At 48.9% G+C, this 18,744-nt stretch overlaps 8 protein-coding genes and 1 non-coding gene across 9 annotated transcripts; 6 read left to right on the forward strand and 3 right to left on the reverse strand.

Moving 5' to 3' along the window:
- Positions 1-353: 353 nt before the first annotated feature.
- On the forward strand, positions 354-3,394 carry F4807DRAFT_440480 (glycoside hydrolase family 3 protein). The gene is made up of 3 exons (XM_047999304.1): positions 354-1,585; positions 1,651-2,726; positions 2,789-3,394. Exons 1-3 carry the CDS (start codon positions 903-905, stop codon positions 3,193-3,195), a joined length of 2,166 nt encoding a protein of 721 aa, XP_047850530.1. The 5' UTR covers positions 354-902; the 3' UTR covers positions 3,196-3,394.
- A 156-nt stretch (positions 3,395-3,550) lies between these two features.
- On the forward strand, positions 3,551-3,649 carry F4807DRAFT_t129. The gene has a single exon. It is a non-coding gene; the product is annotated as a tRNA-Asn (tRNA).
- Positions 3,650-4,687: 1,038 nt separating this feature from the next.
- Positions 4,688-5,730, forward strand: F4807DRAFT_242353 (carbonic anhydrase). Its single transcript, XM_047994296.1, has 2 exons — positions 4,688-4,742; positions 4,798-5,730. The coding sequence occupies exon 2, from the start codon at positions 4,840-4,842 to the stop codon at positions 5,503-5,505; it is 666 nt and encodes a 221-aa protein (XP_047850531.1). The 5' UTR covers positions 4,688-4,742; positions 4,798-4,839; the 3' UTR covers positions 5,506-5,730.
- A 314-nt stretch (positions 5,731-6,044) lies between these two features.
- F4807DRAFT_453636 (glycosyl transferase family 90-domain-containing protein) lies at positions 6,045-7,549 on the reverse strand (the record flags this gene model as incomplete). The annotated part of the gene is made up of 3 exons (XM_048000486.1): positions 6,045-6,377; positions 6,447-7,238; positions 7,313-7,549. 3 exons carry the CDS (start codon positions 7,547-7,549, stop codon positions 6,045-6,047), a joined length of 1,362 nt encoding a protein of 453 aa, XP_047850532.1.
- A 1,986-nt stretch (positions 7,550-9,535) lies between these two features.
- Positions 9,536-11,228, forward strand: F4807DRAFT_242510 (glycoside hydrolase family 128 protein). The gene has a single exon (XM_047994298.1). It carries the CDS (start codon positions 10,184-10,186, stop codon positions 11,123-11,125), a length of 942 nt encoding a protein of 313 aa, XP_047850533.1. The 5' UTR covers positions 9,536-10,183; the 3' UTR covers positions 11,126-11,228.
- A 242-nt stretch (positions 11,229-11,470) lies between these two features.
- On the forward strand, positions 11,471-13,288 carry F4807DRAFT_440491 (thiolase). The gene is made up of 3 exons (XM_047999305.1): positions 11,471-11,720; positions 11,893-12,073; positions 12,151-13,288. The coding sequence occupies exons 1-3, from the start codon at positions 11,656-11,658 to the stop codon at positions 13,150-13,152; spliced, it is 1,248 nt and encodes a 415-aa protein (XP_047850534.1). The 5' UTR covers positions 11,471-11,655; the 3' UTR covers positions 13,153-13,288.
- Positions 13,289-13,332: 44 nt separating this feature from the next.
- On the reverse strand, positions 13,333-14,788 carry F4807DRAFT_242400 (uncharacterized protein). Its single transcript, XM_047994297.1, has 2 exons — positions 14,014-14,788; positions 13,333-13,937 (listed from the first exon to the last, which is right to left on the reverse strand). The coding sequence occupies exons 1-2, from the start codon at positions 14,586-14,588 to the stop codon at positions 13,514-13,516; spliced, it is 999 nt and encodes a 332-aa protein (XP_047850535.1). The 5' UTR covers positions 14,589-14,788; the 3' UTR covers positions 13,333-13,513.
- Positions 14,789-15,733: 945 nt separating this feature from the next.
- On the forward strand, positions 15,734-16,996 carry F4807DRAFT_464024 (V-snare-domain-containing protein; the record flags this gene model as incomplete). Its single annotated transcript, XM_048002064.1, has 2 exons — positions 15,734-15,742; positions 16,259-16,996. 2 exons carry the CDS (start codon positions 15,734-15,736, stop codon positions 16,994-16,996), a joined length of 747 nt encoding a protein of 248 aa, XP_047850536.1.
- Positions 16,997-17,146: 150 nt separating this feature from the next.
- F4807DRAFT_242571 (thiamine pyrophosphokinase) lies at positions 17,147-18,514 on the reverse strand. Its single transcript, XM_047994299.1, has 3 exons — positions 18,102-18,514; positions 17,935-18,038; positions 17,147-17,850 (listed from the first exon to the last, which is right to left on the reverse strand). The coding sequence occupies exons 1-3, from the start codon at positions 18,241-18,243 to the stop codon at positions 17,245-17,247; spliced, it is 852 nt and encodes a 283-aa protein (XP_047850537.1). The 5' UTR covers positions 18,244-18,514; the 3' UTR covers positions 17,147-17,244.
- Between the last annotated feature and the right edge of the window lie 230 nt (positions 18,515-18,744).

Below are 18,744 nucleotides of genomic sequence, written 5' to 3' on the forward strand. Positions count from 1 at the left end.
TGAGTGTCTCGTGCTATTTTCAGCATAGACGCTTCATTCGAACAACCTTCTTACCTAATATTAGGACCCTGTGAGATGGTTCAAGCACTTTCATTCCACGTGCAGCTTGAGTCGCTAGCAAGGTGTTGTATTTATAAAAACATACTACGAAATAGTCACGGAAACCCCTTTTTATAAATTAAAATTTCAAACGAATAGACATAAATCCATAGAGCTGTCCTATACCGCATTGTAGTAGGTAGGTACCTAGGCAACAACGATAAGGCATTTCTATGTAGCATAATAAATAACGATACATATGTACCACACTGTTATGAAGATAATTGCTGGCAGATTCGGACAGATCAACCGTCAGAGCTTGGCCACTACCCCTGATACGAAAACTCAGGCTGGTGTGGTTACATTCAAGAATGGGTAGTGCGAAACCCTAGAATTGACGGGGCATTAATTAATAAATGGCTAATGCGGCCCGGGACCAAAGCCTTTTTCCCTCTTCCCACTTAAAGGACATCGCATTTCGGGGAAATCCCATCCTCGTCCTCGCCGGAAAGGGAGATCTCTACTATTTGGAGGGCTGGGAGCCGAGGAGTTGGCGGTAGCCAAGATGGGACAAGAGCATCAATTTATTCCGGGCGCGTAAATCCGGCAAGAAAACGCCATGTCTCCTTTTTGTACTTATCCGTCGATTACCAGATCTAGTAGATCCGGGGCCCTCATAACGCCATGATGTCTGACAGATTTAGAGTGTAAATTACCTACCTAGTAGATATAATGTGGAGCTAAGTGCCGTTGCTGAAAATGATGTGCTTACCGAGTAGTTCATATAAGAGAGGGAGACGTCTCGAGATATCGGAGGGTGCGGGAGACCCTTGTTGTTTGGTATATTTCAAGTTAAATCGCCAATGATGCGATCCTCAATCCTTACTGTGGCGTTCGCCACGGCCTCGGCGGCCGCGACACTTGACTGGGCGGCAGCTTACGAAAAGGCCAATGCTTCTCTAGCAAAAGTGTCTCAGAATGACAAGATCAACATTGTCACTGGCGTAGGTTGGAATAAAGGACCTTGTGTCGGAAACACGGCGGCGGCTAGTTCCATCAACTATCCCCAATTATGTCTGCAAGACGGACCGCTGGGCATTCGTTTCGCCACGAATGCCAACGCTTTCGTGCCGGGTATTCACGTCGCGTCCACCTGGGACCGTGCCCTCATGAGGGAGCGTGGGCAGTTTATGGCTGAGGAGACGAAGGGCGCTGGCATTCATGTCCTTCTAGGACCCGTGTCCGGTCCTCTGGGTAAAAATCCTACGGGTGGTCGAAACTGGGAAGGCTTCGGCCCCGATCCATATTTGCAAGGCATCGCCATGGCGGAAACTATCGAGGGCATGCAGAGCGTCGGGGTCCAGGCCAACGCGAAGCATTATATCCTAAACGAGCAAGAGCTCAACCGCGAGACTATGAGCTCAAACTTGGACGACCGTACGATGCACGAGATCTATCTTTGGCCTTTTGCCGATGCCGTACACGCGAACGTAGCGTCCGTCATGTGCTCTTACAACAAGATCAACGGCACCTGGACCTGTGAAAAGTGAGGGCTTACCCACCCACCTATCTCACATCAGATTGATTCCTTTGCTAACTGTTATGCTACAGTCCGTACGCCCTCGACACTCTCCTGAAGAAAGAGCTGGGTTTCCAAGGTTACGTGATGACGGACTGGAATGCGCAGCACTCTACCGCCCCGGCTGCGACATCGGGGCTGGATATGACCATGCCCGGCTCTGATTTCAACGGCGGATCTATTTACTGGGGTTCTAAGTTGTCTCAGGCTGTGAGCAGCGGAGAAGTACCACAGTCGCGTCTCGATGACATGGTTCGCAGAATCTTGGCGGCGTGGTATTTGCTCGGTCAGGACAGCGGCTATCCTGCGACCAATCTCGATGCCGATGTTCAAGGGACCCATAAGACCAACATTCGCGCTACCGCCAGAGACGGGACCGTCCTATTGAAGAATGAAGGAAACATTCTCCCTCTCAAAAAGCCCGCGAAGCTTGGGTTGGTCGGCTCCGCTGCCGTCGTCAACCCACAAGGGATGAACGCTTGCACCGACCAGGGCTGCAATACCGGTGCCCTTGGCATGGGGTGGGGTTCGGGCACCGCGTCTTACCCCTATTTCGTCGCTCCCGCCGATGCCATCAAGGCGCGAGCTGAAGCAGACGGTACCGAAATTAGCTTGTCCGCTTCCGACAGCACCAGTTCCGTCAGCTCGACTGTCGATGGGGCTGACGCGGCTATTGTATTTATTACTTCCGACAGCGGCGAAGGGTACATTACGGTAGAAGATAATGCGGGGGATCGTAACAACCTCGACCCGTGGCACAATGGAAATGATCTAGTCAAGGCGGTCGCGGCGGCGAACGATAATGTAATTGTGGTCGTACACGCCGTCGGACCCGTCATCCTCGAGACGGTTCTCGCTCAACCCAATGTCAAGGCAATCGTTTGGGCTGGTCTTCCTTCTCAGGAGAATGGGAATGCCCTCGTAGATATCCTATACGGAGATGCGAATCCTTCGGGGAAATTGCCTTACACCATTGCCAAATCTGCTGACGACTACGGCACGAGCGTCGTTCCAGGTAACGACGATTACAAGGAAGGTCTCTTCGTCGACTACCGCAGATTTGATCAAGACGGTATCGAGCCCCGGTACGAATTTGGATATGGAATATGTAAGTTATTTCTGACCTCTATTCTGGTTAGAGATGACAACGTTGGCTAACTTCTCCTACAGCATATACCAACTTCACTTATTCGGACATTTTCGTTGATGGGCGACCGACATCTGGTCCTGCGACGGGGGCTATCATCTCAGGAGGCCCGGCTGATCTTTGGGAAACGGTGCTCACCGTTACCGTGACAATCACCAACACAGGTGAGGTTCAAGGTGCCGAAGTAGCGCAATTGTACGTGGGCTTCCCTGAGTCAGCAGCCACGCCACCGAAGCAGCTGCGCGGATTCGAGAAGTTGGCATTGGAACCCGGTGCCAAGGACAACGTAGCATTCGAACTCAAGAGACGTGATATTAGTATTTGGGATACGGAGAAGCAAAGTTGGATCGTCCCTGCGGGAACTTTTAACATTAGCGTTGGTTCAAGCAGTCGCGATATTCGCCAGACAGGCACTCTCGAAGTGCCTTAAGTGCGGTAGGATGGATAAACATAGTTAAACCCGTTGTATATAGTTCTTCCATTCCCTCAGGTTAATGCAGATATTCATGTAAATATGGATGCACGAAGTTCCTAAGCATAAGTACTGATTCATAGACAACCTGCCTAGGTATTACCTGGTGGTCTTTCAGAGATCATTCATCTCAAATTTCAGGTAGTTAAGAACCTCATGTGAGATTTCCATCTGTTCTGTAACACCTCCAAGGTGTTACATATAAAATATTCAAGTCCATGTACTAAGGAAGTCCAAGCGAAAAAATCACGGTCGAACGAAGTTGACAGCGTATTAAAGTTCTATAACTGAACGTGATAGCAAATATATCAATTGCCCATTGGCCCAGTGGTCAAGGCGTCTGACTGTTACTTCCCTCAAAAAGGTTAACGGAAAAATCAGAAGATCCCTGGTTCGACCCCAGGATGGGCAGTTTTTTTTTTTTTGTATTTGGCTTTGTCGAAGCTGAGATGTTGGTAAGTGAAATTATTTTATAGTGGATATGTAGGTAGGGTTTTTAGATCTCGTGGATCTCTGCTCGTTTTGTAGAGACACGCCGAACCGGACTGAATTTTAAGCCTCGTACCCTCGCTTATCTTGCATATAATAAGTGCCTGGGTTGGCGCATTATTATATAGACGTAAAGTGGTGCTACATATAATATCACTTGGACTAATCATGTCATAAGGCCATTTCGAGTAAGCAGATGGTATGGTAAATAGGTGGTGATAGTTAGATGGTAAGTATTAAAACTTCTTCCGCGAAACTGTTTAGTCTAGATTTCAATAGAGATTTAACCGAGATCTCTCGCCAAGTGGAGAATGACGTATGTACTACCCCGGGCCGGGAAAGAGCCCAAGATCCTATAGATACAACTAGTCCTAATCGGAAGTACAAAGAGACGCTATCGCGACCAGTGTTTCTTGGCTAAACGCAAGTGAAGATGTCGAAGCAATGACGGAAACCTTCTGACAATCTTGATAGTTATGTCTGTCAGGCCTGTGTAAACCCCTCCTATATTCTCACGTACATGTATTCAGGAATCATCCTCAATTGTTTTATGATGTCCTCAACCAGCTTACTATAATCGTAGTTCATTAGGTATCTGTTGGGCTCGTGGCGTCAGACAAGTCCAGAAGAATGAAGCCAAGCGCTGCAGAGGGTTCGAAGATAGATCCATACATATATCTCTACGTAGCGATTCACCTAGATCACCTAGATCACCTAGATAAATACAGTGTGAGAACATGGAATAGGTACAAGCACCCAGCTAAGCCATGCAATTACGGTTACACACAGAATAGCGCAAGATACCTCGGGTTCCTCCGTAGATCCCCCGCCGCTGGGCGTCTTTGGCGTTGTTGGCGTCTATAGACTCCGGACGGACTCAACAAATCTCACGCGGAAACTGCAAGCTACGGGAAATTCTTGCTACCCATTTCCCTCCACGCCTCCCGGACTTCGTACACTCGACACATGACAACCCCGATGCTTCATAGAGCACGCGTGGCCTGCCCTCTCTTCTCGTCAGCAAAACAAACTTTTGTTTCGAACCCTCGGCAAATTCTAAAGTTTCGACAGTTCTCGAGCTCGACCGCAAGCTTCAGCAACGGTTGGCGCGCCATGTCGCAGTCAGACATCTCCAAGTATCTGCAGCAGACGCACGACCGCGTCTTCGAGCACAACCGTGCTTGGGCCGAGGAGCAGAGGAAGCGGGATCCCGACTTCTTCACCAAGCTATCCGCCGGCCAGACTCCCGAATACCTATGGATCGGGTGCAGCGACTCGCGCATCCCCGCCGAGCAGATCACGGGCCTGGGGCCGGGCGAGGCCTTCATCCACCGTAACATCGCCAACCTGGTCGTCAACACCGATCTCAACGTCATGAGCGTCATCAACTACGCCGTTCGCCACCTGCAGGTCAAGCATATCGTCGTGTGCGGGCACTACGGCTGCGGCGGCGTCAAGGCCGCCATGACGCCGAAGGACCTGGGACTGCTCAACCCGTGGCTGAGGAACATCCGAGACGTCTATCGGCTGCACGAGGCCGAGTTGGACGCCATCAAGGACGAGCATGAGCGTTATAACCGCCTGGTAGAGGTTAGCGTCATCGAGCAGTGCCGAAATGTCATTAAGACTGCGGCGGTACAGCAATCCTACGCTAAAAACCAGTTCCCCATTGTCCACGGATGGGTGTTCGGATTCGAAGATGGTTTGCTCAAGGATTTGAAGGTGGACCACGAGGCCATGTTGCACAGCATTCAAAAGATCTACAACCTCACGGAATGATGGGAGCCTCTGCCCTCTAGGAAGGATGAACGAATTTCATGTATTATCTGCATTGGCCGCATCCGACCTTGTTCAAAAATATTTTCATCCTAATTTGCTGCTTGATGTAATTAGGTATAGAAGAGTCCATGGGGTCTCATGACGATCGAAGTAATTCATCTAGAGGTGGCATGGCCAAACTCATCTCATAATTCCAACGCCTCTCCTCCATATGCATTTATGATACATCATACCTATGGTAGATAGTGCAGTGCCTATCGTGTCGGTCGAACCGATCCAGTTCGTAATGTATATGTATGCATGCAAGGTCGGCCTAATTCGCGGCCCATTATACGCCAACCTGATCGCGCATTTGCAGGCTGCTGACGCAGTTATGTCGCGATGATGGTTGCGTCTCCAACTGATTGCCGAACTAACTCGTAGTAACCACCTGCCGTTCCTCGAGGGTAATGAAGCTAGGGTTCTACATGTTCCGGTTAGTCGCAAAGTCCGGGAGCTTGGGTATTTTGTCTCTTTCCGCTCAGCGAAGCGCGTGGTATTTACTCGGTTACGTCGTCGCCGCTGTCAGGTTCCCAAAAACCATGCTCGAAGCTCTTCTTCTGTCTAAAGGCAAAACGTTCCCAGCTCATACCTCTCCTGCCCTTGGTACCGTCCGCCTTGGTTTCGTAACGTCGAGGTTCGAAATCCATCACGGCGCGCCAGTTGTGGATCATTCGGCGCCAGTAACACGCCTCGGCGGCCGGCGTGAGATTGCGGTCTCGGAACACTCTCGTAGACTCTAGGGCGATTTGCCGTGCTCGATCAGGGTCTGCGAAGAGGCCGTCCATCTGAGCCTTCAAGTCTGACCAGTCCCTTCTCACCTTAACGTAATTCTAGTAAGAGTACCTAGTTAGTCTAACTCTCCATCCCGCAGTTGCTACATAGGTGAGGTTAAAATATACCTGATGAGGACCGCTATCCTTCAGAAGAGGCTGGTAATGAAATACGTAGTCCAGCTTATGAATGACGGGGACGCTGTTACAGTTGTGCAAATATCGTAATCGTCCGCTCCAAGAATTGCCTTCGGTGTGCGCAACGTACTTGAAGCGACAGAAGTCTCGCATATCCAGAATGTTGGAACGGTTATGCCAATCTATGGCCTCGACGTCGTTCCAGTCGTGTCCTTTCGCGGCATCCACGAGCGCGGTTCGTAGCTTACGATTCACTGCCAAACTCCCCCGCCAGCACAGCTTATCCTCCTTATCATCCCATCCGTTAGGGTATTCCGTCTCCAGCTCTTCCACATCTTCGCGAAACTGCGTGTACGATCCGACGCCGTCGTCAGGGTAGCTCCATCCGTCGAAGTCGGGCATAACCCACAGCCAAGGGTTGCTTTCTTGACGCGCCCAAGCCCACCTGATACGTTTCGGGTTCTTTTCGCCCCTGGCTGCGCGGTCCTCGATATCGATGATAAATTCGACGTTCGGCAGCGATCGAGGGTCTGGGATGGCGGTTATGGCGCGGTACAAGTTGGCCAGGGCGGCGAGACCACGGGAGCGGTCCGGCTCGCCCTTCTTCTCCTTGATCACGTATAGTTCTCCATTCGAAATCATAACGTGGAATTCGCCATGTTGAAGACCGGTATAATCATCCTTAGCGTCCACTTGGACATCCGACTCTTTTATGCGCTTATTTTGGTCCAGGAGAAAGTCGCGAGCACGGTCGATTTCTTGGAATAAATCGGGAAATGCGCTCTGTTACAAAATAAGCATCGGATTATCACTCCTCCGCCGTTAGACCTCCAGGGTCCCTCATGCATATCACTTACCATGCACTGATCATCGGAAAGACCGTAATTGAGGCTGTCGCGTTTCGAATCGAATTCCCAAGCTTCGTCTTCGGGCCTTGGGGGCGTCGCGTAGGTCGACTGCTCCGTAGGTCTTCCGTACGACTCTTCGACGGGTTTTTGAAATGGAGATTTTACATGACCAAAGAGCGAAAAGGCGGTGATGATAAAGACGATGGACAGGAGCAGCCAGCGGGAGCGGCGCAGGAGAAGTGCCATAGAGGACTCGCCCGACTGCTGACTGCAGGAAAACAAAGACTTGTTGGCATACATTGTCAAAACGAAGGTAGAGGCTGACCAGGTACCGGTAGCGGTTGAGCTCCGCCAAGGCAAGGCGGGAAGGGAAATGCGTACCGTCTTGATGGCGGAACAGTGTGTCTCAAGATACAATCATTACTTACGAAGGCGAAGGCGAAGGCGACAAAAGGGCTCGCCTTATTTTAATAGGGCTGCCGGTTCGCCATTGGTTTTGTATCACCTAATCTTTCTAATCTTCCTAATCTTGCAGTGGTCGGCATTGCACTGATTGCTGGTTGCCTTAGCGAGGGAATGAATGCGGTGCTGTACCTAACAAGATACGACATACGACATATGCATAGATAAGTCCGGAAAAGCAGGGAGCGTATCATTAGAAGGAGCCACCTATGAACGAACCCGGCGGCACGCAATCCATTCTGTCTATTGGATCGTATACTAACAGGGGTTTCCTCCCTAGCAAGAGGAAGGATTCCCGAAGCTAGGATCCAGGCTTTGATTAGTACAACAAAAGAACTATGTTCACTGTTCAGCAAGAAAATTCCATCTCTTGCACATTTCGGATTCCCACGCAGCCACGTGGGCGAATTCGACTGTACAATGAGCAAACATGCGAAGATCATTACTGGATATGCAACCGCTAATAAGGTATCCTATCAAGATATCGAGATACTGACTTGTTTGTTAGGTCATAGATATGTAGACCGAATTCAGATGAAACATTTTGGTTACTTCATTTAGGTATTTGCTGAGCCCGGTCTAGACTCTAGATATCTTGCTTTATACAGTCAATCCCCTGACGAAGACGTTATCTTCTTCGATGCCATCCCTGAATTATTTGAACTGCATAAGTACTAGTATGTGTGGAGGTAGGGGCCTGGGTGAGTTCCAGGTACCTAGTAAATCCTATAGGATAGCAGCTTTTCCTAGTTTACAATCGGCGAAGCGCTATTGAAATTACCTGTGTCTATTTTTATTCAAGCTGATCTTATAATTATCACGCCTCTAAGCTGACGCTGTCGGTTAGCTACAGTGATCAGACCAATTCCTGAATTTTCTTTAGCTCATGCGCGTCATCAAAGCTCAGAGCTCAAAATTAAGCAAGGCAACAGGGGTCAAGCTTTAACAATTCAGGCTATTACAGTAAACCTTGGCCATAGCGATTCTACTATACAACGATATATTTATATAACGATATTATCAAGGGGATTTTGCGATTTGGTATGTAAAATAACGATATTTTTACCTTAACGAAATATCGTTAACTTTTGAGCCTTCCACTAAAACAATCGTTATGGGGAAGTCAACTTTCAATTAAACAACACCAAAAACAGCATGGACTAAGTAAACAAGGCATTAATAAAGTAAAATATTACCTTTAGTATCCAATTATATTTTTATATTATTTTAAAACAAATTTTGGAACCAGAAATTAGCAAATTGACGAGATATCCAGGACGAGATCTAAAATAGAATTCGGGGCAAAGGGCGATCGAAAGTATTTTAAGTATCTCTGAGGTACTCTCGCTAGTAATATAGCCTTAAAGATACCTACAAGGTACAATACCCACACTTCGGGTGGATACCCCTACATAACGATAACTTCACATAACGATATAAGAGTGGTGTTTTTTGAGCATCGTTATGGCCAAGGTTTACTGTATATCTTTGCGCGGCAGTGGTGAGACAGCCTTAGGGTTTCTATCACTTTATTTTCCCTGCGCCTTCAGTATTTGAGAAGTCAGATCCGTACTGAGCTATGCAGCGCTAGACTCAAGGTAAACAAGGACAAAATGATGACCTGCATAGAGTCAGCTTGTGTGGTCGACGTCAATGGAACCCTACCTAGTACTGATAAGATGTATGGGCAGATACGAAGCTGCACCGCATACAAGGTGATGCCGTCAGCAATATTTCCACTGAAAACCCTACTTCGGGTAGGTGTTAAGAACTCTCTATATCTATGTCCTACCCAGCCAACCAATTTTTAACAGCCAAACCCGATGTTATGGCGAAGAATCAGATTGGGTGAGCTTTGGACGGCACAGTAATCACCTTATATCGCGATGGTTGAGCCTAGACCGGCCTATTGGTGATGGGCGTTCTTCATGGCGCAAAACATAACCTTCTGGCTATAGGGATAAGTTGAAACTATTGGGTGGCGTCGTGCGTGCAGCTGCCATCTCTAAGAGCTAAGCCTAGCCGCGTTCACTCGACTGCAACCCACCTCTATTTCCATTCATTCTTTAGATTTAGTAGTGCTCAGATCTGGATATTGTCAGATACTTTGAATTTCATATGATAGGCAAACGTTAGGAAAAAGGAAAGGTCACATCTCCTATGGCGTTTCTCTCAGCTCGGTGCTCGATATCTTTTCTGCCCTTACCTCAGCCTTCCACGCCTTAATTATGCCCTCAACTGTGCTTTCTACTCGAGAATACCTTGACCACGTTTTGGCGTTTCACTGCCCTATTCGTGCTAGAAATCAGTAGTCTATATCGATCAAGAAACCGAGGATTTCGGGTTGTGCTCGATCCAAAGCCGATTTGAGCCGGGCCAGGTCAACATCAAGCATTATCTACTTCTTTTCCGTCAGCTATGCGTCTCTCGTACGCTGTGTTGGCTACGTTAGCATCCCTTGCTGCTGCGCAGACCCGATCGTCGAAGCGCGGCTTGGTCTTTGTCCCGAACCCGAACAGCCCACAAGATAACAAGATATGGGTTCAGTCGGGGTCGGATCTGACTTGGTACTACAACTATGAGTCGATACCGTCGCCTGCCTTCGATGACATACCGCAGGACAAATTCGAGTTCGTCCCTATGCTGTGGGGCGCTATCAATGATACGTCGTTCCTCGATTCAGTGCGAGGTCAGATCGAATCTGGCCGCAAAATCACGCATGTGCTAGGGTTCAACGAACCGGATAGTCAGTATGACGGCGGTAGCAATATCCAACCTTCAGCAGCGGCGGATATGTGGGTAAAGAACATCGCTCCCCTCGCGGACAATGGAGTCAAGCTAGGATTGCCGGCCTGCACGGGCGGGTGGGGAGGGATACCGTGGTTGCAGCAATTTCTCGGGAATTGCTCCGATTTGATCAGCACCGACGACGAGAAGAAGAATTGCACGTACGATTTCGTTGCGATCCATTGGTATGGGAATTTCGAGGGATTGGCGAGTCATATGGGCTCTTACGCCGCCGCATTCCCGAACGTCAGCCAGTGGATTACTGAGTACAATCTCAACGATCAGGACCTCGCGGCAACCCAAGCTTTCTATAATACGTCTTCCGAGTATTTTGACCGCATGGACTCCGTCGAACGTTATAGCTTGTTCGGTTCTTTCCGGTCTGGAGATAGTAATGTCGGCCCTAATGCTGTTATGTTGAATAATGACGGGGAGCTCACGGATATTGGCTCGTGGTACTTGGGCGTCACTGCTACGGGTGTCGACCCTCAATCAGGATCGAGGAGAGGATGCGCGTCCATAGTAAGCGCAATTGTATTTTCGATAGTTTTGGGAGTGTTCCTCACGTTTTAGGCGAGATATTTAATGCAGGAATAAGATGACGGACCTCTCATTATAGGTATTGGAATTTCTTCATATGCCATAACATAAACTTACCTCCGAGTTGAAAGGCACTTAGCAAAGTTCAAGGGATCTACCCCGGACTTCACTAAGTTGCATTTTATTGGTTTCGTTCATAACAGATGTTAAAGTACCTGGACGAGAAATATTAAGAGGCGCTAGCAGAACGTACCAGGTACAGAAGATGAATCCCCACAGATACATCTGCCGATGGCCGAAGTGACCGAAGCAGGCCTCGGCAAAATACTAGGTAACACAGCCATTTCCTTGTAGGTATTGCCTCGATTCCAACTTGTCGGAAAGCGCATTTCCATTCTTTATCACCCGTAGACAATGCCGCTTCGAAGTGGCCAACGTTTTAGTAACGATTTAACGATTTAAAACTTAAAGCTAGCGATATCCTCTTTTCGTCCCTCCCACATCCTGTCTTAACATAGTAACCTCGTCTTCTTAATCTGTTCTTCGCTGTTAATTGAGTCAAGATGGCTACCGATAGAGTCAATTCGATTCTCAAGCACCTGTCGCCGGGTTCCCCTCTGGCTACTATGTAAGCAATTCCTCGTCTTTGTTCCCTCGCCGTTGTCTCTATCCGAGAATCATGGATGATTAGGTATCCTTAGACTTGGTTAAGGACGGTGTACGGACAGTAACATCCAATCGATATGATTTGTCAGATGCTCAGGACATGGAATCAGAAAAGCTAACCTTCATATGTCTAGAACGTCAAAAAACCCGGACGATATAGTTATCACGCTTGCCGTTCGGACACCTCTCTGCAAAGGCAAGAAGGGCGGGTTCAAAGACACCAGCGTCGAGTATCTTATGTATGCTATCCTCAAGGCTGCGCGCGAACGTTTGGGCTTCTCCCCGGACCTCGTCGAAGATATCTGCATGGGAAATGTACGTGTAAATCCCATTCGCCCCCTGTTATTACTTTTGTAAAAGAAACAGACCTTTAACCATTCCTGTGCGAACAGGTGTCGGACGGCAAAGCGGCTTACAAAGCACGTGCCGCAGCTCTTGCTGCTGGATTCCCCAACACCACGAGCGCTTCGTCCGTAAACCGGTTCTGCTCCTCCGGCCTCAAGGCCACCGCCGACATCGCCCACCAGATTGCTTCAGGTTCGATAGAGGTAGGAATTGCCGCCGGTACCGAATCCATGTCTGCCGGAGGTGATGCCCTCGAGCAGCCCTTCGACAAGGAGGTGACCAAGCACAGTCAAGAAGCGGACGACTGCATGATGGCCATGGGTTGGACGAGCGAGAATGTGGCGAGGGACTTTGGGATCTCGCGCCAGGTTGTCGATGAATTTGCGGCCGAGAGTTTCAGGCGAGCCGAAGAGGCGCAGAAGGCCGGTCTTTTCGACGACGAGATAGTCCCCATCACCACAAGAATAAAGGGCCCCGATGGCGAATTCAAGACCGTCACGCTAACCAAGGACGAGGGTATTCGGCCGGGGACGACGGCTGCCGGTTTAGGAAAAATCCGCTCTGCATTTGCGCAATGGGGCCCTATTACCACCGGAGGTAACGCCAGCCAAGTTACCGACGGCGCTGCCGCAGTGGTGCTCATGAAGCGTTCCAAGGCCGCCGAACTCGGCCTCCCTATCGTGGCCAAGTATGTCGGGTCAACCGTCGCCGGTCTGGCTCCTAGGATTATGGGTATCGGACCCACCGTAGCGATCCCCAAGCTACTCAAGCAGCACAACATCACCCTGGATGATGTCGACGTTGTGGAGATTAACGAGGCATTCGGGACTATGGCTGTCTACTGCAGAGATTTCCTAAAGTTAGACTGGACCAAGATGAACCCTCGAGGCGGTGCTATCGCTCTCGGTCACCCGCTCGGCGCCACAGGTACCCGGCAAATCGTCACTGGTCTAAGCGAACTCAGGCGGACGAAGAAGAAGATCTTGTTGACAAGTATGTGTATTGGAACGGGAATGGGTATGGCTGGTCTGTTCGTAAACGAGCAATGATGCATATAGTCGACGGATAGCTGGGGTAATGCCGAAATGAAGAACTGTTATGTTCTCATTTTTTGTACATGTGATCAGTTCTATAGCGCCATATATGCCTTTTTTCCTCAGCAAAACCACTTCATACCTATATTCGCCACGCAATTTGAGTCGTGATATTGTCTTGAGCTAGAGTATTCCGAAGTCCATTCCTAGGGTTTTCCCAATCGAAATACAATTGATCAAGGGCCCGGGTCGTCCAATACATAGGGTATCATATTATTTTTACATTCAAATGTACATATTAGAACATTATCAGTGCCATTACATCCACCCATTCAGGCGACATATATTGTCCGTATAATTATCCTTCCTCGTCTATTCATAAAAGCACGGCAAAGGCCCAATTCGGATCGGCTTCATGGGGCTTCTTCAGGTTGCCTTTGAGCCAACACGTGTGCTCGGTTCCCGTATCCCCCTGGATATAACCCCAGCCGCAGCCCGTGCACCCGTTGGTCCCAGCGCAGTTCTTCATACAGTCCAGCATGGTCTCGGTAGACACTTGCCGCAGATCAGTGGCCTCATCGCCGCTGTAGTCTATGCCGCAAATTCGCAAGAACTGCTTCTCCGACCCTGGAACCTGATAGGTAGTCCCATTGGCGGCAGGGCAATCGATTTTCCCCTCGGAATTGCTCGTCGATGAGGAAATAGCCGAGGTCTTAGTCGTTGATGGGCTAGATTGCGTCGTAGGAGTGCCAGCTGTTGCCGGCGTACTGGAGCCCGACACTGAGGTCGCAGATGATGAGCTAGAAAATGTTAGCAAACTTAGATGATCACAGGCGCGACTGGCTTATTTAGCGATCGCTGCAAAAGACTACGAACCTCGAGACGGCGCCAGCCTGAGCCTGAGCCTGGGTAGAGTCTTTCGACGCCCCCTTACTCACCCCCACCCCTATGCCAACTCCGATTGCGACAACCAACAAAAGCGCTATTAAAGCCACCAGCCACCAGAATTGAACCCTCCTCAGTCCGAATATTCTCTTTTCGTTCGGAGGTTCCTGCGCACCTAGCGGGGGTAGAAGCCTTTCTCCCCCAATGCCCCCTCCGATGGCGCGAACGTCCCTAGACGGCCTCGGACTAGCTGGTGGCGTCGCATCGCCTAACCATGTCGACGGCAGACGTTCATGCTTCTCAGAGCCAGAGGCTGGCGTGAAATATGCGCGCGACGCGTTCTTCAGCTCATTGAAGTCGCGATTGGCGAAGAAGTCAAAGCCGCGGAATTCGAACGTCGACGTTCTGTTCGCGGCCCTATTCACCGGACCTGCTGTTATGCTGGTAGTTACGCCGGCAGGGGTTGCTGCTCCGGGTAATGCCCCAGGTCCAGCTATCGTCCGTGGCGGTTGTTGTGTTGGTTTCGGGCGACCTAAGACGGTGGTCTCCGGCCTGTCGAACTCCATCGGGGTTGTCGAAAGTCGTGTTTAATCATCACCGAGAGGCAGACATTATATATTAATACAGTATTTAGTAAGGAGCGGACCGAATGGAAGGCAATTGAAACGATCGGACGGCGGCAAATGGGCTACGCCTGGAATGATATCAAGTATTACTATGCAGTGTGTGTTGAACAAGAGAGAGGGACGATGGAGGGATGATGTAGGATTTTCGAATAGGTATTTAATTTCGTTTCTGTACGGGCCGGGTTGATATCAGGGATTTCAGGGGAGCCTCCGATGGCAGATAAAACAATTGGCTACGCCGCTTTGGTATAGCCAAGGATTGCTTAAGAGGAACAAGCGAATCCAACTCTAAATACAGGTACTCAGCTGCTCAGATACTCTCAAGGTATAACTACCTAGGTATGTTCTGTTCTACATTCTTCACTTCGAACATTTTACATAGGACTGTGTACACGGTTATTCTACGAGCTTTCAAAGCCAATGTTTACTTCACGAGTTTAAGGGAGGGAGGCAGATCTGCAAGAGGTATAATAATCTACATTACCTTGGGTAACGAGCTGCTGTTGGTATTATAGACCCCGGTCTATCGTGAACGAACCTAACTGCATGCGGGGAAACAGGACGAAGCTAGTATAGCTCTGGAGATGTGAACCGAGAAACCTTCGCTCACGGACTCTAGTGTATCATCGTCTATTCATATTTTGTTTTCTGCAACCGAGATAAGAACAGCTATCCATGTGTTGCTAACTCCTGCTCACCTAACTTACCGGATGTCCAAGCTTTTTGAATGAGGCAATGTATCGCTCTAGCAAGTATCACAACTCATATCGTGGAAGGTATGAAGGCTCCAACCGTTGGACAATATTCCCGCAAGTCGGAATTTTGACCCGCGATATATTGCATTGAAATTCTATCTCGTTCTCACTTGAATAATTGAAGGTAGAAAGTCATGAAAGCAACCAGGTCGATATGATCATGCCAATATCGCTTTATATAAGCGTATCATTTATAAGGGCTTACATAGAGATCTATTCATAACGCCTTACAGAACAAGATTCATGAATGTATGAGTGGCGATAAAATCACTCATCTCTTTCGCTATACATAGTTGCGTGAGCGCCTCGGTGGTTACTCTAATTACAGTAATGGCCAAGGTCTGCTAAGATGTGCATAGGTAGGTAGGTAGGTAGATGGATATGGATATACTCAGGTACGATACCGGAACAGTGGAAATATTTGTTCCGCCTTCTCCGCATATGGAATCTGATTGGACAGGCGGTGAGAGCTTAGTGCCCACTTTTGTACATCGTACAGATTCTCGATGCAAGTAAAATGCAAGATGCAATTGGAGAAAGTGCTATCTTAAGCTACGTGTTAGCTAGGTAACTACATAGGATAATTACATAGATCGCAACAACGACGCTTCGTCATTTCTAGTTTTTATCTTTTTATTCAATATCTGTCCAATAGACCAAGAACATTTCAATTCATCTTATCGCAAACCGTCTACTACTTCATGGTAAAAAGCCCACCTGGAGAACTAGACCTTGCTCCTAGCCTGCCCAGTCGACCAACCGAAATCGAACAAAAAACCATCTCTACCAACACCCAATATGGTAAGAAACTCCCATATTCGACTATCAGGAACACCTCGATCTGACCTCCGCTAGAATACGCAATTCAACTCGGCGCTCAAGCAGTCTACCTCTATAAAACGAGACCTGACCAGCATCACCTCAGCCCCTGATGGCGCGCCTCCCACTCCCGCCGCGCTGGGCTCCCTCTCCGCCTCCCTGACGGCATTTTCGCGAACGCTAGACGAATACAACGCGCTAGCGAAGCAGGAGCTCAACCCGGCCAAGCAGGAGAAGGCGTACGAGCGGATCAAGAACTTCCGGTCCGAGCTGTCGTCGTTCCGGACACAGCTCGACGAGTTGAAGACGCGGCGCGAAGATGCGCTGCATTCGCAAAACCGGTCGGAACTTCTCGGCCGAAGACCCTTCGCAACCGCGACGCCCGAGAACCCGTACGCGAACATGCCGCCGCAGACTTCTCCCTCGGTCCCGCCAAATCGGTACGGCAGCGGGGGAAGTCAGCTTAGCATGGGCAGCAACGACTATACCCGAGAATCGCACGCGTTGCGCGAACAGACCTTCTTCGCGAACACCAACACCGCTCTAGACGAGTATATCGCGCGGGGACAGGCCGTGCTCGGGGATCTAGGCACGCAGCGGGAGATGCTCAAGAACACGCAGAAGAGATTATATAGCGTCGCTAATACGCTCGGCGTCAGCGGAGACACCATACGCATGATCGAGAGGAGGGCCAAACAAGACAAGTGGATCTTCTGGGGCGGAGTGGTGGTGTTTTTCGGCTTTTGCTGGCTGTGTCTGCATTACCTCCGATAGAACTAGACATGGTCCGTGGCCTGTGTTCCGTGTTCCTTGTTCCGTATTGCATGGGGTGTTGTATTCTAGGAATTCATGTCACTTTTAGCGAGGCGTTCAGGTGTCTTGTTAGTCAAATACTTGATTTGTCGCTTTTGGTAAATGGTCTCCGCCCCCTATTCCGGCGAAGATTCCTGTTTACCATTGGTCTAATACAAAATTGCTTTATACCCAAGAAACTCTACTATCTAGTCGTGGCAACAACGTCCTCAGCCCCTTTCTGTTATCTGTTTTAGCGCAATGGTGAAAAGCACATCTTTTGTGGTTTCGATTTCGACGACCTGAGTCTCCGGCAATACGTGGTTGCTCGTACTCATCTGGCCTCCGAACTCGGTTGGCCAATTCTCGACATCCCACTCGAGACCCTTGGTTGTGATGACGCTTGGCTCCTTGACCGGGATAATGCCGACATACTTAGCGAACGGGTCGCCGCTCATACGAACGAAGTCGGCGGCGGTGTTGGTGGCGTTAGGCTCACGTACATGAATGCGGTGCTTTCCAGCCTTGAGAAGGAAGGACAAGCTCTCGCCGGAGAGAAGAAACATCTTTCCATCAGCGTAGCTTGGCGAGGTCTGGAAGAGATACAAGTGGTGTATTTGACTCAACCCCTGATCTACCCGTCCTCCAAGACCACCCATACATACGATATCCATCCCTGGGAACTCTTTGCGGACTAACCTGACAGCCTTGGTAAAATCGGTGGAGTATTGGTCCTCATCATGAATAATTTTACAATTAGCCGGTTTAGTGGTAAAGAACGTCCTAGCCTCATCGGATAGAGAATCTAGGTCGCCAATTATCGTGCTAAGGTTTACCTTCTCGTATGTTAGCCGGTTCAATGTTAGATAGGTTCAAACACCTGATCCAAAGCAGCGGATATTACGTGTTTCCAAACTCACATAATCGCCAGCGTAAGTTGGGATATGGCCCCCTTTTGATAAAGACTTTTGATTGAGATCGTAAACATGGTTGGCGCCACCATCGGCAGCAACGCAGGTTTTCGCTATGAGACCAGTTAGTATCTCTGGAAAGACGCCCCTGAGATTAGAGAGGCCGGGGAGTATACCTATACTCCAAATGTCCTTGAATAAGTCCTCATCTATGATTGGCTGGTTTAGGATAACCAAGGTAAAGTCGTGTCCGGGGTAATTCAGGAACTGTCTAATGGGATACCATTCGGTAATTTTCCCTTTTGAATTCATAGCCATTATTACAAGACAATGAGAGATTATCTGTTCCTAAATGTACATTGGCAAATACAAAATCCAAGTGAAGCCAGACGAGCAAGCAAAGTGAGTATAAATATGAGCTTTATATCAAGAAAACATATCAATACCTCTTATATGCCGCTTTACATAGGTGGGTATTCTTGAAAAAGAACAATGTTCCAAACGGAAAGTGAGACTTAGATCTTTAGATCCAAAGTGAAGCTCAAAATGACTTACCTAACCTGTCTAAACTACACCGGGAAGGTCCGTCAATAGCCCTAGACGTCAGCAGTATTGTGATCCGTCCAGCAACAACGTCACCTAAGGCTGAGCGCACCGGCCACCTGTTAGCCGATCTATTCGGGTAAGGTACATCGATATACAGATTGAATACGTATTTCTTGTATATGATTCTGCTTCTAGAGTACCTGTATATGGAGATCTCAGATGTACCTTATCTGTGTAATCTGTGTAATGCTACCCTAAATTTATAGCGCAAAA

This window comes from Annulohypoxylon truncatum, assembly GCF_022578515.1.
Source record: "Annulohypoxylon truncatum strain CBS 140777 unplaced genomic scaffold F4807scaffold_37, whole genome shotgun sequence".
Classification (NCBI taxonomy): domain Eukaryota; kingdom Fungi; phylum Ascomycota; class Sordariomycetes; order Xylariales; family Hypoxylaceae; genus Annulohypoxylon; species Annulohypoxylon truncatum.

Bases quoted from the DNA above. Each gene is read 5' to 3' on its own strand.
- F4807DRAFT_440480 (XM_047999304.1), top strand. From the start codon at position 903: ATGATGCGATCCTCAATCCTTACTGTGGCGTTCGCCACGGCCTCGGCG. The intron at 1,586-1,650 runs GTGAGGGCTTAC...GTTATGCTACAG, and splicing joins GGCACCTGGACCTGTGAAAA to TCCGTACGCCCTCGACACTC. The intron at 2,727-2,788 runs GTAAGTTATTTC...CTTCTCCTACAG, and splicing joins CGAATTTGGATATGGAATAT to CATATACCAACTTCACTTAT.
- F4807DRAFT_242353 (XM_047994296.1), top strand. From the start codon at position 4,840: ATGTCGCAGTCAGACATCTCCAAGTATCTGCAGCAGACGCACGACCGC.
- F4807DRAFT_242510 (XM_047994298.1), top strand. From the start codon at position 10,184: ATGCGTCTCTCGTACGCTGTGTTGGCTACGTTAGCATCCCTTGCTGCT.
- F4807DRAFT_440491 (XM_047999305.1), top strand. From the start codon at position 11,656: ATGGCTACCGATAGAGTCAATTCGATTCTCAAGCACCTGTCGCCGGGT. The intron at 11,721-11,892 runs GTAAGCAATTCC...TCATATGTCTAG, and splicing joins GGTTCCCCTCTGGCTACTAT to AACGTCAAAAAACCCGGACG. The intron at 12,074-12,150 runs GTACGTGTAAAT...CTGTGCGAACAG, and splicing joins AAGATATCTGCATGGGAAAT to GTGTCGGACGGCAAAGCGGC.
- F4807DRAFT_242400 (XM_047994297.1), bottom strand. From the start codon at position 14,588: ATGGAGTTCGACAGGCCGGAGACCACCGTCTTAGGTCGCCCGAAACCA. The intron at 13,938-14,013 runs GTTCGTAGTCTT...AACATTTTCTAG, and splicing joins CAGGCTGGCGCCGTCTCGAG to CTCATCATCTGCGACCTCAG.
- F4807DRAFT_242571 (XM_047994299.1), bottom strand. From the start codon at position 18,243: ATGGCTATGAATTCAAAAGGGAAAATTACCGAATGGTATCCCATTAGA. The intron at 18,039-18,101 runs GTATACTCCCCG...CTGGTCTCATAG, and splicing joins CAAGGACATTTGGAGTATAG to CGAAAACCTGCGTTGCTGCC. The intron at 17,851-17,934 runs GTGAGTTTGGAA...ACATACGAGAAG, and splicing joins CAACTTACGCTGGCGATTAT to GTAAACCTTAGCACGATAAT.